General features: G+C 40.7%; 1 protein-coding gene across 1 annotated transcript in view; it reads left to right on the forward strand.

The window, feature by feature from the left end:
* Window positions 1-5681: 5681 nt before the first annotated feature.
* Window positions 5682-16413, forward strand: part of SYNPO2 (synaptopodin 2) — a 129511-nt gene continuing 118779 nt past the window's right edge. Inside the window, exon 1 of the mRNA XM_073340999.2 lies at window positions 5682-5831. Within this exon, the coding sequence (XP_073197100.1) occupies window positions 5727-5831 (105 nt within the window). The 5' untranslated portion in view covers window positions 5682-5726. The remainder of the gene's footprint in view (window positions 5832-16413) is intronic.

Consider the following 16413-nt stretch of genomic DNA (forward strand, 5'->3'; position numbering starts at 1 on the left):
TCGCTACTACAGCATTATTGCACTACTGTAGAAAACCAGGTTTTTTTAAACTCCAAGAAATGTCAGTAACACTGTACAGGTATGCAGATTCAGCTTATTCCCATTATTGTGCCCCCCTTTGTCTTTATATGTTCAGATTCAGAGTGTTCCTCCTTGCCATATTGCCTAAAAGAACAGAAATAGATGTGGAGGAAACAGCTTTTAGGCATGTCTGAAAGGGCAGCCCAGATGCCAAGGATTTAGGTAGGCTGTAGGGAGGCAGTTCTCATATGGTATGCACTAGAGTCAACCAGTTCTTGGCTTTTACTCAGTGCTAGAGTCTCTCTATTGATGAGTGATGACCTAACCTTTGTTTGTGTTTTGTTTGTTTCCAGTCACAGTTTTTTACACAGTTCTCTTACGTGGTCAAAAAAGGTAGAAATCTCTGTCCACGTACACATTCCACAAACAGATATGTGACCATCCAAACACAGGTGCATGTAATTATGGTTCTCTTTCATATAACACTGCACTCATACTGCTGTGCAGAAGATCAGATATGGGAAGATAAATGTTATCTTTTCCTTTTGACTTAATGATTTAAAAAAGCCTAAAAACAAGCTTCAAGTGTCCTGATAATAGTGTACAAACAATTCCACTACTTGATCATAGAAGCTCTTAAAGTTGAAGGTTGGATGGATTATGAGATTCACTTTCTACTACAGCAGCACCACAGGTCAGCTATATGAAAATGCTGTGTCATTTTAGCTGGTGGGGGGGGTGCTGTCTCTTGTCCTTTGTATCGAGCTGTAAAAATATTTTGCCCTGGAGGTAGTAAAAAGTTGAAGGTTGAGAAACATATTTTTCTATCTACTGTATCAAGTCATCATTGCCCTTTGTAAATTGAGGAAGAGAGAGCACAGTGGTAGCAGGAAAGAGATGACTAGCTTGTCCGGAGTCATAGAGCAAGTAGGGCTGTCAAGCGATTAAAAAAATTAATCGTGATTAATTGCACTGTTAAACAATAATAGGATACCATTTATTTAAATATTTTGGATGATTTCTACATTTTAAAATATATTGGTTCCAATTACAACACAGAATACAAAGTATACAGTGCTCACTTTATATTTATTTTTGATTACAAATATTTGTGCTGGAAAAAACAAAAGAAATAGTATTTTTCAATTCACCTCATACAAGTACCGTAGTGCAATCTCTTTATCATGAAAGTTGAACTTACAAATGTAGAATTATGTACAAAAAATAACGGCATTAAAAATAAAACAATGTAAAACTTTAGAGCCTTCAAGTTCACTCAGTTCTACTTCTTGTTCAGCCAGTCGCTCAGACAAACAAGTTTGTTTACATTTGCAGGAGATAATGCTGCCCACTTATTGTTTACAATACCACCTGAAAGAGAGAACAGGTGTTTGCATGGCACTGTGGCAGATGCGCTAAAGATTCACATATCCCTTCATGCTTCAACCACCATTCCAGAGGACATCTGTCCATGCTGATGATGGGTTCTGCTTAAAGCGGTGCAGACCAACGCATGTTCATTTTCATCATCTGAGTCAGATGCCACCAGCAGAAGTTTGATATTTTTTTTTTGGTGGTTCGGGTTCTGTAGTTTTCGCATCAGAGTGTTGCTCTATTAAGACTTCTGAAAGCATGCATCCCTCTCAGATTTTGGAATTCACTTCATATTTTTAAACCTTGGGTGGAGTGCTGTAGCTATCTTTAGAAATCTCACATTGGTACCTTCTTTGCGTTTTGTCAGATCTGCAGTGAAAGTGTTCTTAAAACGAACAACATGTGCTGGTTTCAGAGTAGCGGCCGTGTTAGTCTGTATTCGCAAAAAGAAAAGGAGTACTTGTGGCAACTTAGAGACTAACAAATTCATTGGAGACTGCTATAACTTGAAATATAGGGCAGAATGAGGTTAAAACAGAGCAGGAGCGTAGCAAGGTCGTGGACTCACCGGCCCAGCGCCTCCTGCTGGTCATCTGGGAATTAGCTCTTTCCTAGCCTCGGAGCACTCTCTGCTGGCCGGTGTCTTGCCTGCCTCAGGCCCCCGTGTCCCTCCCGGACCCCAGTGCCCCTTTACCTCAGGGTTGTGCCCCAGCAGTACTCCCACACTTTGGGTCTCCCCTCCCAGGGGAACCCCCTCCCTCTAGGCCCACCTTTCCTCAGTGGCTATTGCCAGTCGTCATCTAGCACCCTCTCACTGGGGCAAACTGTAGTCTGTAATGGCCACTCATCATTGGCAAGGTGTCAGACCAGCTGCCTCTGCCTAACCCGGGCTACCCCTCTGCAGCCTCAGTACCCTTTTAGGCCTTGCATAAGGCCTTAGCTAGAGAGTTGCCAGGCTGGAGCTTCTCAGCTCCTCTTGCCTTTTTCCCCAGTACTGCTCTGCTTCAGGTACCTTGCTCCCAGGCAGCTAGCCCTTCCCACTATAGGGCTAGAGTGAGACTCCTTTTCCTTCTGGCCCTGAAGCTCTTTTATAGGGCCCAGCCTGGCACTGATTGGCTGCCTCCCAGCCTTTTCCTATTGGCTCCCTGGGGCAGCCCTTTCCCAGGGCTGTTTTTAACTCCTTCAGGGCCAGAGTGGGGTGACTGCACCGCTACAAGGAGACATACTATTCTCCCCCAAGGAGTTCAGTCAAAATTTAATTAACACTTTTTTTTTAATGAGCATCATCAGCATGAAAGCATGTCCCCTGGAAGTGTGGCCAAAGCACAAAAGGGCATACGAATGTTTAGCACATCTGGCACATAAATACCTTGCAATGCCGGCTACAAAAGTTCCATGCGAACCATAGGCACTGACTTCTGCTCCTGCTGTGGGTGCTCGACCCTCCTCTGCCCCTGCCCTGCCTTGACTCTACCCCTTCCACGAGGCCCCACCCCCATTCTAACCCCTTCCCCAAAGTCCCCACCCCAACCCCTTCCTGCTCCTATTCTGACTCCTTCCCCAAATCCTCTCCTCTTCCCCACCTTGTCCCCTGAGCACACCATGTTCTCACTCCTCCCCCGCCTCCCAGAGCTTGTTACGCTGCCAAACAACTTTTTGGCAGTGGCTGGGTGGGACACGCTCGGAGATAGGTGGAGGAGTGCGGATGTGGCGTGCTCGGCGGGGGGGAGGAGGTGGGGTGGAGGGGAAGAGAGCTTGGCTGCCGGTGGGTGCACTAATTTTTCCCCGTGGGTGCTCCAGCCCCAGAGCACCCATGGAGTCAGCGCCTATGATGCGAACGCCTGTTTTCAATTTGAGGTGACATTGTAAATAAGAAGTGGGCAGCATTATCTCCCGTAAATGTAAACAAACTTGTTTGTCTTAGCGATTGACTGAATAATAAGTAGGACTGAGTGGACTTGTAGGCTCTAAAGTTTTACATTGTTTTGTTTTGAGTGCAGTTATGTAACAAAATTATCTACATTTGTAAGGTGCACTTGCACAATAAAGAGATTGCACTATAGTACTTGTATGAGGTGAATTGAAGAATACTATTTCTTTTGTTTATCATTTTTACAGTGCAAATATTTGTAATAAAAATAATATAAAGTGAGAACTGTATACTTTGCATTCTGTGTTATAGGAATCAATATATTTGAAAATGTAGAAAAACATCCAAATATATTTAATAAATTGCAATTGGTATTCTATTGTTTAACAGTGCGATTAAAACTGCGATCAATCACAATTAATTTTTTTAATTGTGATTAATTTTTTTTTAGTTAACTGCGATTAATTGACAGCACTAATAGCAGGCACAGCTTCTTCAGTCTGAGGTATTTGATTGGTATCCTCTTTCAGAGAGTAGTTCTCAATTCATTGTGATCATCTGCCAGGATGTTCCCAAAAGTAATCTTTGAATATACCAAAGTATGATAGTGTTTCTTCTCCAGCGTCATAGATCTGCATAACACTTTGCAGTCATAAGAAAATACAGTCCATCCAAGAAGGCATTACAATTTAGGGGCCAATTTTTCCTACTTTTCATGTAAGGTACTTATATACCCTCCCATCACTGAACACTTTACAATCTTTAATGTATTTATCCTCTCCCCTGAGAGGTAATGATGTGCTATTATGCTCTTTTTAAAGATGGCCATCTAAGGCACAGAGAGTCTACGAGGTTGTCTACAGAACCAAGACTGTGGCAAGCTAGGGAGTGAATCTAGATCACACAAGCCTGCTTCAGTCTAGCTGACTGTGTGGGGGCCTGCTAAGGCATGTTAACAGTTTATTAGAGCCCTTTGAGCTAGTGTTGTTTGAGTGCTAGATCAAAGCGCATTAACTAACTGTTAAGTCCAAGTCTAGCTCATTCCTATTCTATAATATGGCCTGCTCTGGTGGATGAATTCCATCCATCTGTGGATAGTGTCAGTAAAGCCAGTTGCTACACCTCATGTCTAGTCCCTCCTTCTCAAGTGGTGGGCATGCTGGGTGCATGTCTGAGAGGAAGGAGACGTGGCTGAAGTGCTTCAGTGATGCTCTGGGGGCATACTGGTGCCTTGAGACCTAATTTCCCTCTAAGCTGCACAGCCGCGCAGCTGCCTATTACGTGCTGCGCAGGTGCTCAGGGCTGCAGGGTGGGAGAGATGCCTCTCCCCAAGCCCCGGACCTGCTGTGGCGCCCTTCCCCCAGCCACGACCCAGCCCAGCCCTGGACCTGCTGCGCCAGGGGACAGGCGCCTCTTCCCCAGTCCCGAACCTGCTGCGGCTGGGGAGACAGGCACCCCTCATCCGGCCCCGAACCTGCTGTAGCTGGGGGATAGACGCCCTTCCCCTGGCCCCAACCCAGGCTGCACCCTCAGCCAGAGCCCTCATCCCTCTGCACCCCAACCCTCTGCCCCAGCCCTGAGCCCCTCATCCCTGGCCGTACCCCAGAGCCTGAACCCCTGGCCCGGAGCCTTCACCCCCCCATACCCCAACCCTCTGCCCCAACCCCGAGCCCCTTCCCACACGCCAAACCTCTCGACCCTACCCCGCCACATGAATTTTGCTATGTGCACCAATATGGGTGGGAAAAATTAGAGGGAACACTGCTTATGACCATAACTGGCTGGCACAATTTAGAAGAACCTGAAGGCTGCATAAGGACTGGGCCAGCATAGAACCAGCTCCAGAATGAGGAAGTCACAACTGCCTCTTTTACCTACCCCCCCAAAGCTGCAGCGAGTGCATAGTGGGTAGTAGTAGGAATCTAAGAATATAATTTATTCAGCTGATCTTAATGGAGTTTCCCTTGATATCCTCTATTCCCTTCTTTTTTTGGAGTGTGAGATCAAGAAATACAGAGATTAAAGTTTAACAAGCCTGGTTCCATGTACAAAATATAAACGTGATCTTAAATCATCACTGGGAAATTTACACTACTTGCTCTGGTGTTTTGATGTAGCTGTCACAGGCAGAGGCTCTTGTGGTTAAATATAGCTTTTTTAGCCTCATGGCTCAGTCTCTTTTGTGTGTGGTTTCTCAGCATTATTTTACTTTACTCTGAAGGTGGGCTGAGCATAGGAGAGTCTGACGAAACAGTGGGCTGGGCCCTTGATCTGTGAGAGCTCTTGCATTCTTGTGAATTACTACATTATAGAGAGCAGTACGCAACAGCAGCAACAGAGTGGTGCTCTGCTTCTCCAGCTCTGCCTGGCAGGCGAGCCTCAAGTTCAGTGAACATCTACAAAAGCTAGAGAACTTTTCATCTTCCTCTGCAGATGAATTCTGCCTAACCGCACCAGGAAAATGGGCACAGGGGATTATATCTGCATTTCCATGAGTGGAGGGGCACCTTGGGGCTTTAGATTGCAAGGTGGCAAGGAGCAAAAGCAGCCTTTGCAAATCGCTAAGGTAGGACAATGAGAGAGATGTTATCAGTCTGTTATGACAAGGAGGGAAAGAAAGAAAGAAGCTTGTTGTGATCTATATAGCTTCCAGTCAGAAACCTTGAGGCAAGTTTTATTGTGGGGCTTGCTATGTTTGTTGGAAATGTATTTGGGGAGCTGCTTCCACAGGTGCAGATTGTGATTTTTTTAAATGATAGGCAATTCTTACCTTTTGATTACCTACAAGTACCACAGCTGTTTTCTTGAATGGGAAGGGCACAAGCTTATGAGGTGATGAGTGCCTTCAGTGTCCACTGAATTCATTGGGTGTGGTGGAAGTCACTCAGCACCACACAGGATGGGGTCCCCAGTTAGCAATCCCAGTTTTGACTATTGATTTGCAACACTTTCTCTAGTCTTGGCATGGAATAAATAAATGATTTAGCACGAGAAAGTGTTCCTACTATTTTGGGACTCCTGGAAAGCATTACCCAGAGAGTTATCACTTCATATTAATGAAAAGTACATTCTCTGGAAACAGCTTTAATCATTGCCAAACATGCCCTGGTATGTATTTCATGGATTATACCCTGAAAATTGTTGAGCGTATCACAGTTTATATTTATATATGAAGTGAAAGTACACAACAAAAAGTCTAAAACAACTTGAAAGAAAATGCTCTCAAACCATAAAATTTTAGAACATTTTTAAAAAAAAATTAGTTTGGTTTAAAACAAATATTCATTTTATTACAGATTGTGGTTTTTTATGGTGATTAGGAATTGTAGAATGATAGCTGGGTTGCCGCATCCTGTCATTTTAGACAAGGGGCCGTTCTGTCCACAGCTATGGTATCGGCACAAATTCAATACTGTGAGAGCAGATTTTGGACTAGTGAATATAATAAATCCTGGCAGATTAACCTGAAGTCCAGAGATTAAGATGTATTTTATACCAATAAAATAAAAAAGGAAACAAGAAAAAAAAGGGGTATATTCATTATCACATAGTACTCAGTACTAGGTAGGTTGCTACATTTTTAGGAATTTGATTTTGGGGCATTATTAAGCTAGTTCTTTAATCTTGTAATTCTTTTAGCTGGCAATATACATACTAATTAGAGTTGCATTAAACTAATTGAGTTAGTTACTTTTTCCAATATAGCAGAAATATTAGATATGGGAGAAAAGGATTTTACTTGTTTAAAACCAGGGGCTTGTGTCCGTTCTTTTGCTAGGAAAATAACATCTTTCATTCTGTTTTCTCTGAATTATTTTCAGCCATAAAATTAATCTTATTCAATAATCAAGCTGCAGTTTATTGAACATATTTTTCACTTATCACTTGTAAGTATTATTGTCTCTTAATGTTTATTTTTAAATATTTTGCAATACTCTACCAGCGTTTTTTGTTTAAAAGAATCAAAACCTGTTTGCACACAAATGTTTCTTTGCAAGTAACTTCATCAATAGTAGGTGATGGTGGAATCCTGCCACCTAGTGGAAACATCAAGGAATGCAAAAGTCAAAGGAGATGGATAGAACTGGGGTAGCTTTTGTTTTGTCAAAGCAAAGCAAAACCATGGTACTTTTGACACAAGGTTCAGGTATGACCCATCTCTGTTACAGACAAAGATGGGTAAAGGCAGGGGTTTTACAAAAAACAAAAACCCAAACCCAGAACCAGGGATAGTTTGGATGTGTCCTAAAACTAACTCACCAGAACCACTAAACCATTTGAACCCTGAGGTTGGGAGAACTAGCCAAGTGGTTACAGTTGTGACTAATCTCTAAAAGCAGGAACCAATCGTTTTTAGAAAGGATCATTAAGGAAAGTATGTGTTTTACTTGTAATTAAAACCAATCAAATGGCCAAGTAATGCAAAAACTTTAGAACAAGCTTTATAAAAATAAAATTATATTATATATATTTGTCAGTGACTCTTTGTAGACTAATGTCTCATGAAGTTGGTTATGGGTACCAGAGTTTTAATTCCTCAGCTGCTGGTTATGATATGGCCCAGATCACTAGGGACTGAAAGCTGTCACTTTTGACTGGCCCAACGCTGCTCCTTCACAAGGCCAAGAACTTTTTTGGTACCCCAACTTGTCAATACCTTTCCCACAACATGCCTTTTCCTATCATGACCAACTAGGGAGAGTACTGGTAAAATCTAGCCAGGGCTCAACAGGGGCCTGCTGTGTGACTCCCCGAGAGATGTTCTGAATTGGCAGATCTCCCGGTCAGCCAGCCCTGTCTACTTGATGGGCTGCACTGACAGGTTCTGGGTGCCTAGGCAGATTGGGGTTTACTTGGTGCCCTTCATATCAACAAGCATGAGCTCTGTCAGACCAGCAAGAGGAGTGAATTTCAGAGTAAGGGTTTGTCTAGACTGGGAAAACAAGTTATGTTTGGGAATGTATTAGCTAACACACTTCAATTAATGTGCACCTAGTTTAGTTTAAAAAACAACAGCTGTTTGAGGATAACTCTAGTCTTCCCCTATGGTTGACCATGATCAACTAACTCAACATGACTTGCCCAAAATAGTGTTTAAAACTCTTAGTTAAAATGGAAAGAGACAAGGTGGATGAGATAGTATCTTTTATTGGATCAACTTCTTTTGGTGAGAGAGAGACAAGTTTTGAGCTTACACAGAGCTTTTCTTCAGCTACATTTATTTTTTTATAACTCATTTTCTAGCATGACTTATTTTTGCTGTCTAGACAAGTCCTAAAAGGCCCCTTGCTGAACATATCCTGCTGTCAGTCTTCAGATACCAGGCCCTTCAGCTGCTTTTAATTTCGGGGTCACAATACAGGGAGAGAGTCAATCTCTAACATGGCTAGGACCCAACCCCTATATGGCTTATAAAACACTAATGAATTGTACGCGAGCATGAACTTTTCTCAGTATTGTTTCAGGTTGTTTCAAACCCTTTGCATTTCACTTTTGGTTTCAGGTTCCTTTTGAACAAAATATGGTGAAATTAAACCCATATCGAAACCAGAGAGTTTTGTTGCAGAAGTTCTTGAGTCTAACATAATTATGTAACCAACTGCCATATGGTTCATTACTAAATCTGAGGTAAAACAGTCTAAAAAAAATTATCCAGAGACAGCAAAACGTTTTGTTGAGAGTTATGGCAAAACGTTTATGAGCACTAAAAATGTTTGGAGAGAACCTAGTTGGTTTTGTTTGATTTGAACTCTAAACTAGCCAAATATCTCATGGCTTCAGGTAGGTCTGTGAATAATAGTTACAACAGAACACGAAAACCTAAAAAGTAAAGGTTTTCACTTTGTTTCATGTTTTGAGGAAAGAAAAAAAAATGCCTTTTGTGTGAAAGCAAATTTCTTGGGTGCAAGGTCAGTGGATAAAGAATTGCGAAATGGTTCCTCTTTCCCCCCATCCCCACCCCCAAATACACAGCTTTTGACATTTCAGTGCAATAGGATTTTAGTTGCACTTGTAGCTTGGTATGGTTTAAAACAAAGGAAGGGAAATTTGCAGTGGATTTTATTCCATTTTATAAAGACTGTTCTGAAGCCTACAACAAATTCAGTTGTGCTAAAAAAGCATGTAAAGTCTCTAATATTGTTTTTTCAAAAAAGGCCCAGTCCTTCTACCAATTGAGTTATAGGTTGTTCTGCCACTGATATCAATGAGAGAAGGATCAGACCCAAAGTTTGTGCCCACAGAGATAAAACATGGTAGTGTGACACCTTCAGAGAGGAATCTTTTTATTGGCATAATCTTTTTTTACCAGTGTATTCTCAGAGCTGATCAGAAATCAATAAGCAGTGAGGCACACTTCTCAATAGTGTTAATTTTCCCACAACCTCACAGGGAATTAGAGACTGTTCTTCTTTACCTTTAGTGGTAAATCTTTTTTCTTTTAGGGGGAGAAAGGATTGAATATCCTTTGAAGCGTCATGGGGTTTGAGTATTGGAACTTATGATGCTTGAATAATTCTACTCTGCAAATAAGTCTCCTATCTTAAGTTAACAAGACTTTGACATAGCTACATGTGAACTCATTTGCTTACATATTTGTTACATGTAATGGATCAAATTAATCCATGGTATAACTCCATTAACTTACCTGATTTCAACAGAGCTATAGGAGGAATTAATCTAGCCCATTATATATATAATGGATGTTAAGTGTTTACTATGAAAACTCACATAACTAGGTGGGAAAGTCATGTTTTTCTTTGAAGTGATTTTCTGGATATTATTTTTTCTTTAATTTAGTTTTTATATTTTATAAAATTAAAAACTTAAAAAAAATCCAGGTCCTTCACTTATGTCAAGGTGGACACAGAAGGCACATGAACATAAAGATAAAAAATATCATCTTAATTTCATGCAGCCTGGCTTTTTAGACAGTTTCATTGTTATTTCAGAACCATTCCCTTGATACAGGGAATGCGTATGTGAATCAAGGCCTTAGTACATGTATTATGTATTATGTGAATCAAAGCCTTAGTATACTGGTCTCAACCATTCTGTACTCTCTATTACTCTGAATAGCTAAGTACTTTTTTTTTTTTAAAGAAAACACGCATTCTAATAGATGAGACTCAGTAAAGCCATTTCATTCTCTTGGAGCAATAATATGTACATAAACATTTTGTCACTGAAAAGAATAGCTCTAGTTTACCACATCCATAGAATGCTCAAACTCTTTTTTTTTTAATTAAGTAAAACTCTGTTAAATATTTACAGAATTATTAGCCATAAATATTAATGCTAAGTTTGGAGTCATACCTACAGGATGAGGTTTTCTGTTTGATTATTCCTAGCAAAAATAATTCAGAGAAAATACTTAAAACTTCTTGGGGGGAAAACCTCTACTTTTCCATCAGCTCTTTAAATGATAAAGCCATGCTGCTGAACACAGAAAAATTAATTGATTTCAGGGGGGTTGTGTGGGGCTTTTTGTGTTGTTGTTGTTGTTGTCTTGTCTTTGAGAGTGCTCCATGGATTATCTTATTTCCCTCTCTGTTCCACACCTCCTCATCCTGTGTGCTGCGTCACTTCAGAGCTACTATTCGCTGGCTGTAGAGGCTGGCTGAGTTTCCCTCCAGAGCACATCAGTTCTGCACAGTACTCATACTGCACCAGGCACCAATAAGAGCAAAATCTGTGCAGCTTCTCCAGCTCCTGCTGGCTCAGGAAGCCAGAAATAAATATTTAGGACCAGATCCTCAGCTGGTGACCTGCTGACTTCAATCGAGCTATTCTGACTGTCACCAGTTGAGAATCTGGCCCTTACTTTTTTTAACATTGTTGGCTCTTTAAGCCTTATAGGAAAATATATGCACATGCATTAGCTGAGTAATCAAAAATATATACCTTGAAAGTTTAGGGGGGAATCCTCCCGATTTTATTTTTTAAAGCATTATTGATTTTAGTGCTCGTGAAGGGTATGAGGCAGACAGCACTAAAGGCTAAAGATGTCTGTCCATAAAATGAAGCCCCCAGCAGTGGAAAGTCTCATTAGGGTGGACTGGCAAGTAAGGCATATTTACACACAGTCTTTTGCCTGAGGAGTTGTTTTGAGGGGCTGTGTTTCTTTTCTGAAGAAGGTTTTATTAAGTCCTTTAACTGATACTGACCCAATTTAATAACCAATAAAATTTTGCCTGTGCACATAGGACTTGATCCAGCTCCTATTTAAGTCAATGGCAAACTTCCATTCACTTCAGTGGGGCAGCAGGAGGCCATTTCAGAGATCTGATTAAAAATCATTTTGAAAATTGAAACAATAAATTTAGTTTGCCAAAATCAAGTGGAAAGTGCCTAGTTTTGAACTCTGAGGCTGAAATACTATGTTTGTCTTTCTGGCACTGACTAAATAATGAAAAAGAAATCCTTTGTAATATACCTTTACCAGAGGGGGCTTCCAAAGTGTAGGGTTGTGAGTTTTTAAGTAATTTCATTGCAGAGGGAAGGAAGGAAAGCTTCGTACTCCAGCAGCAGTGCCAATGGAAGAGTTTAGTACTAAGGCACTAGTGTAGTACTGCACAGCAGAACTGACACGACTGTATACCCTGTTTTGGATATGCAGCCTCCATACCAAACTGTTTTTGGCATGCTTTCCAAAAGCATTTATGCAAATACAATATGGTCTGGATATATGGCAAATATTCATTTGTGTTTGTTTCTAATAGATAAACTTCAAAACTCTATGCCAAGAGAGTTTTCAGTGGGAGAGAGTACATATTGGCTCAATATAAATAACTTAAGAAAGTAAAGTCTGTATCTAAATACTAAAATTACATTAGCTCCTTTGTTAGTGCTTTGCTTCATCATTTGAACCCTTTGCTGGAAACATTTAAAGTGTATTGTATGACATTATATTTTATTGTTTTGTATTTCCTGCCATTAACTTGATAGTAAGGTTTCTTAGTTAAATTTGCAGCAAAACAGCACAACAGAAAATGATGTTTATAATATCCTTGAGGATTGTGTCAGGTCATTAGAAAGGATAACTCCAGTACTTGTGCGTATCACGGAAGGGGGCTCTCGCATTCAGTGTGGAACCTGGGTTGCTTTACACGTATCTTCTCAAGCAGAAACTATTGAAGGGGCCCATTATTCAGGGGATTAATGCTCAGAGCCTATCACACTGTAAAATGGCTTTTATTTTAAGAAATTGCTTCTAGTTTTGGAGGAACTTTTTTTTGTCCCTGCAATTAATTGTGGGCAACAATGAGCACATTTAGAGAGTGAGCTACCTGATTGAACCCAGAATTCATTTCTACAACTATCGCTGGCAGGAACAAAAATGACACCACAAAATTGGAGGGCAGGTTGAGGGGCTTAAAAATTGGGACCAATAAAACCATGTTATATAAGGAACGATTCACCATTCCTCATATAACATGGTTTTATTCCCACTTTCTTCAGGTAGTTCCCTTTTCTCATCAGACCCTGCAGCCCTTGTGAGTGCACCAGTCACATTAGACGATAATGGAAGGGCTGCAGGATCAGGCTCCAAGTTGAGGATGGACAAAGCAGCAAGATTTGAGCACACACCAGTGCTAGTCTACACTGGGAAATTATATCAGCATAGCTACATCTCTTAGGTGTGTGAAAAATCCACATCCCTAAGAGATGTTTCTATGCTAACCTAACCCCTGGTGTAGACATCCTCTTGGGGAGGTGGATGACTGACACTCATGGGAGAATCCCTCTCATCAGCATAGGTGGTACCTACACCGGCTATGGCATAGCATTTTATTTGCTGCTCACACTCCAGTGTAGTATAATGTTGAGTATGAGGGCCAAAATCTTTTAAAGGAGCTGAGTACCCAACTTCCGTTGAGAACAATGGGAGATGGATGTATGCTGAGCACATTTGAAATTTGGCCACTTCATTTGGGTGCCTAAACACCTAAATCGGAGTTGAGCTTTTCTGAAAAAAAAATTAAATTAAATTAAAAAAAATCTAGCCCTGAGCTCTCTCATGTTGACTGGAACTTTGAGCTTCAAACTTGGGCCCCCTGGGTAATATGCCATCTATTGCAGTTCTGACTGGGGCACATGAAAGGATCCTTTCCTCCTGATTAATACACAACCTCCAACCCCTATTTCTCTGATTGTCTCCATAGCTATACATTTCAGTTCTAGATCCACTACCTATTGCCTTTGCTGGGTCCTTCTCCCATTCTTCCTGATCAGGACAGGGGTATCATACACAGGAAGCCAGTTCTTCAGCTTCCATGGAATTATGCCAGTTTGAACCAGATAAGGATATTGGTTTGATCTTCTTGGGGGCAAGGCTTGCTTAAGTCATCCCGTTGGCTCTTTGAGAGTATATCTGAGTATAATGGCCACACTGAAAGCTCTGTATGTGTTAAGTGTCATAAGCATGTGGGAAACCTTTCCTGACTGCTGTAGAGATCGGTTACTGCCCTGAACAGTTAGAATAGATGCTTGTTGCAAAAGTGTGTGAATCCTGTAAAGCTTTAAATGAAATGACAGAATGAACTATTTGGGGGACAGAGGTGGAGTAATCTATTTTGCACCCTCACTGCTTGCATCATGTTTAACATTAAATTGTAAGCTCTTCTGAGTAGAAATCACATCTCCTTTTTTTGTCCTGAAGAGCACCTAGCATACCTTTTAGGCACTGTAATGACAATGATATAATGCTAAAAACGTGTTTACTACTGAATGTATGTTTCATTTCCATGCATTTCTTGGAAGTCTATACAGAGGATAAGCTATACAGTCTTGAGTTGAAGACATTTCAATCTGTACTTTTTAAAAAAAAATGGTGCTCATGAAGTGTGCTATATGACGGCACTAGAAACTAGAGGACTTTGGCTTACTGATGTGTTGTCTACACAGCAAAGTTAGATGTGCATTGGGTAAGGTGAGAATTTAAGTCACTATAGTAACGCTTGTATGACTACCTGTGTGGTTATTGTTATACTGGTACAAGGTGCCTTTTTCTGGTTAAGCTTATGTTGCTTTGGAAGCTGAATAAAAGAAAGCCCCCCCAAAAGCCACTCATTCTGGAATAAGAGTATCTACATGGGGAGTTATACCTACATAATTACAGTGGTTTAAGTACACAGACAAATATACTTGGTGAAGCTTTCCCTCATAGACAAACCCTCATACAATACAGGGGGCACATACTGGAGCTGTACAAACTCCCTCATGATACCCCACAAATGTTCTTCAGCTATCACGTCAAGGAACCACATCTAGTTAGTCCTCCATGCCCATTCAAATCCTTGGCTTCTCTCTGCCACCAAGGGTGACAAGTTAGGTTTGAAAATCCCAGTAGGCTCCTATCTGCATCTTAGGTACCCAAATAACTTTGAAAATTGTTCCCAATTCAGCAGAGAATATAAGCATGTGCTTAACTATGAGCATGTGATTAAGTTGCATTTGCTGAATGTAGGTGGACTTAAGCACATGCTTAAATGTTTTGCTGAATATGGATGAACTGCTGAATCCAGATCCCAGTAGGGGGCTAGCCTGGTCACCTTTTGCTGAGTTTTTACACACAAGTGACCTGCTTTTTCCATTTGGCGAGGGAGGAAAACACAGGTAGATATTTCTGCCTTGTCTGGGATCAGCAAAAATCTGCTGGGGTTTGGATGCCTCTTGCCAGAAGTGACCATAACTATTTATCTTGTTTGGATATTTTTGTTTGCTGCACTTTTCTGCTAATTTGGTGTTTTGCTTTTTCCATCCTGAGGTAGTGAATAGAACACTTTTATTTAACTGGATTCTAAGCATACCATTCCCCGCTCCCTGCCCCGCTTCTGCTGAAAGCTGCCTGATGAGCTGTATTTTTTGCCCACACTTCTCTTTCCTTACTCTATGAACTATTCTTCTTACTTGCTATTTGACTGATTGCCACCAATAAGAAACAGAATTCTTTTGGAATCTCTAAAAGGTTCTGAAAACTTTCTGCTTAGAACAAACTATCGCTTGCCATAGAAGTGCAGAAGCTAGCAGGGAACAGCTAATATAACTGCTGCGCACCATTCAGTAGGTTGTTCTACAAGTTATATTTTGTAGAGTTCATGTCAAACACCTGTTGACAAATTTAATTGAGTTAGTTACAAAAAAGGATATCGAAATTATCTAAGAGGGAGGAATAATTTCCTACATTGTGAGGGAATAGCAAAAAGTTTTTGCTAAATAAGTAAACATTGCATAGCCATTTCCCTGAACAGTCATCAAAATAATATTCCAGAATAGCTGCGGAAGACTTATACACATGATTCTTCCAAGTAGAAGGAACTATTACTATATAAGGTTGTCTATTTTAAGGAAGCTGGGAACACATAAAACTACTTAATGTGTTGGAAGGTACGTTTTGTGCAGGGAGGTACTTGTTTGATCTTATTCATAGCAATACTAAAATAAAAAACAAAATGTGCAAAATGCTAGGCTTGCAGGGCGGCCTGGTGCCTAGACAACCAGCATGGTTTCATTCACATTCTCAGTGATTCAGGTCTATATAGGTTATTGACCAGGACAAAGGAACTGTTCTTCAATTTGAAGTATAGGGTTGAGTTACAGAACGTGCACAACAGGTTTTCATGTAACTGATTATTAAACATATGGTACCGTAAGCAACGTTTACTTTATGTATTATTTTAGTGGACAAACTAATTAGATAACGGGATCTGGGCTGACTTTAGCTCCCAGATGTGTGCTACCTGTCAGAGATTATATGGGGTGCTTCTGGTAATTTAAGTGATCACAATTATAATAATCCAAAAATCCCACTATCAACATGTATATATGCCTGAGCTGAGTAAACATCTGATCATCATGCAGTCACATGATTGAGAATTGCCAGATGTTGCTATTTCATACAGTCTTACAAGTTCTGCTTAACTGAATGTGGAGGTAGTTACATTGTTGAGAAATGTGTGTTAGTTATGGTGCTTTTTCTTCGTGGAAGCTGTTGCATATCATGCAGCAAAGTTTGATATTGCTTTAGCCTTTCTGATGAAATCATTTCTTACAGAACTACTTACTGCCTACAGGATATCTATACATGTAAATCAGAACAAGAAGTATATAGTATCAAAAACATTACAACTGTCTGCCCCACTCCCCTC

Source organism: Lepidochelys kempii, chromosome 4 (genome assembly GCF_965140285.1).
Source record: "Lepidochelys kempii isolate rLepKem1 chromosome 4, rLepKem1.hap1, whole genome shotgun sequence".
Taxonomy (NCBI): Eukaryota; Metazoa; Chordata; order Testudines; family Cheloniidae; genus Lepidochelys; species Lepidochelys kempii.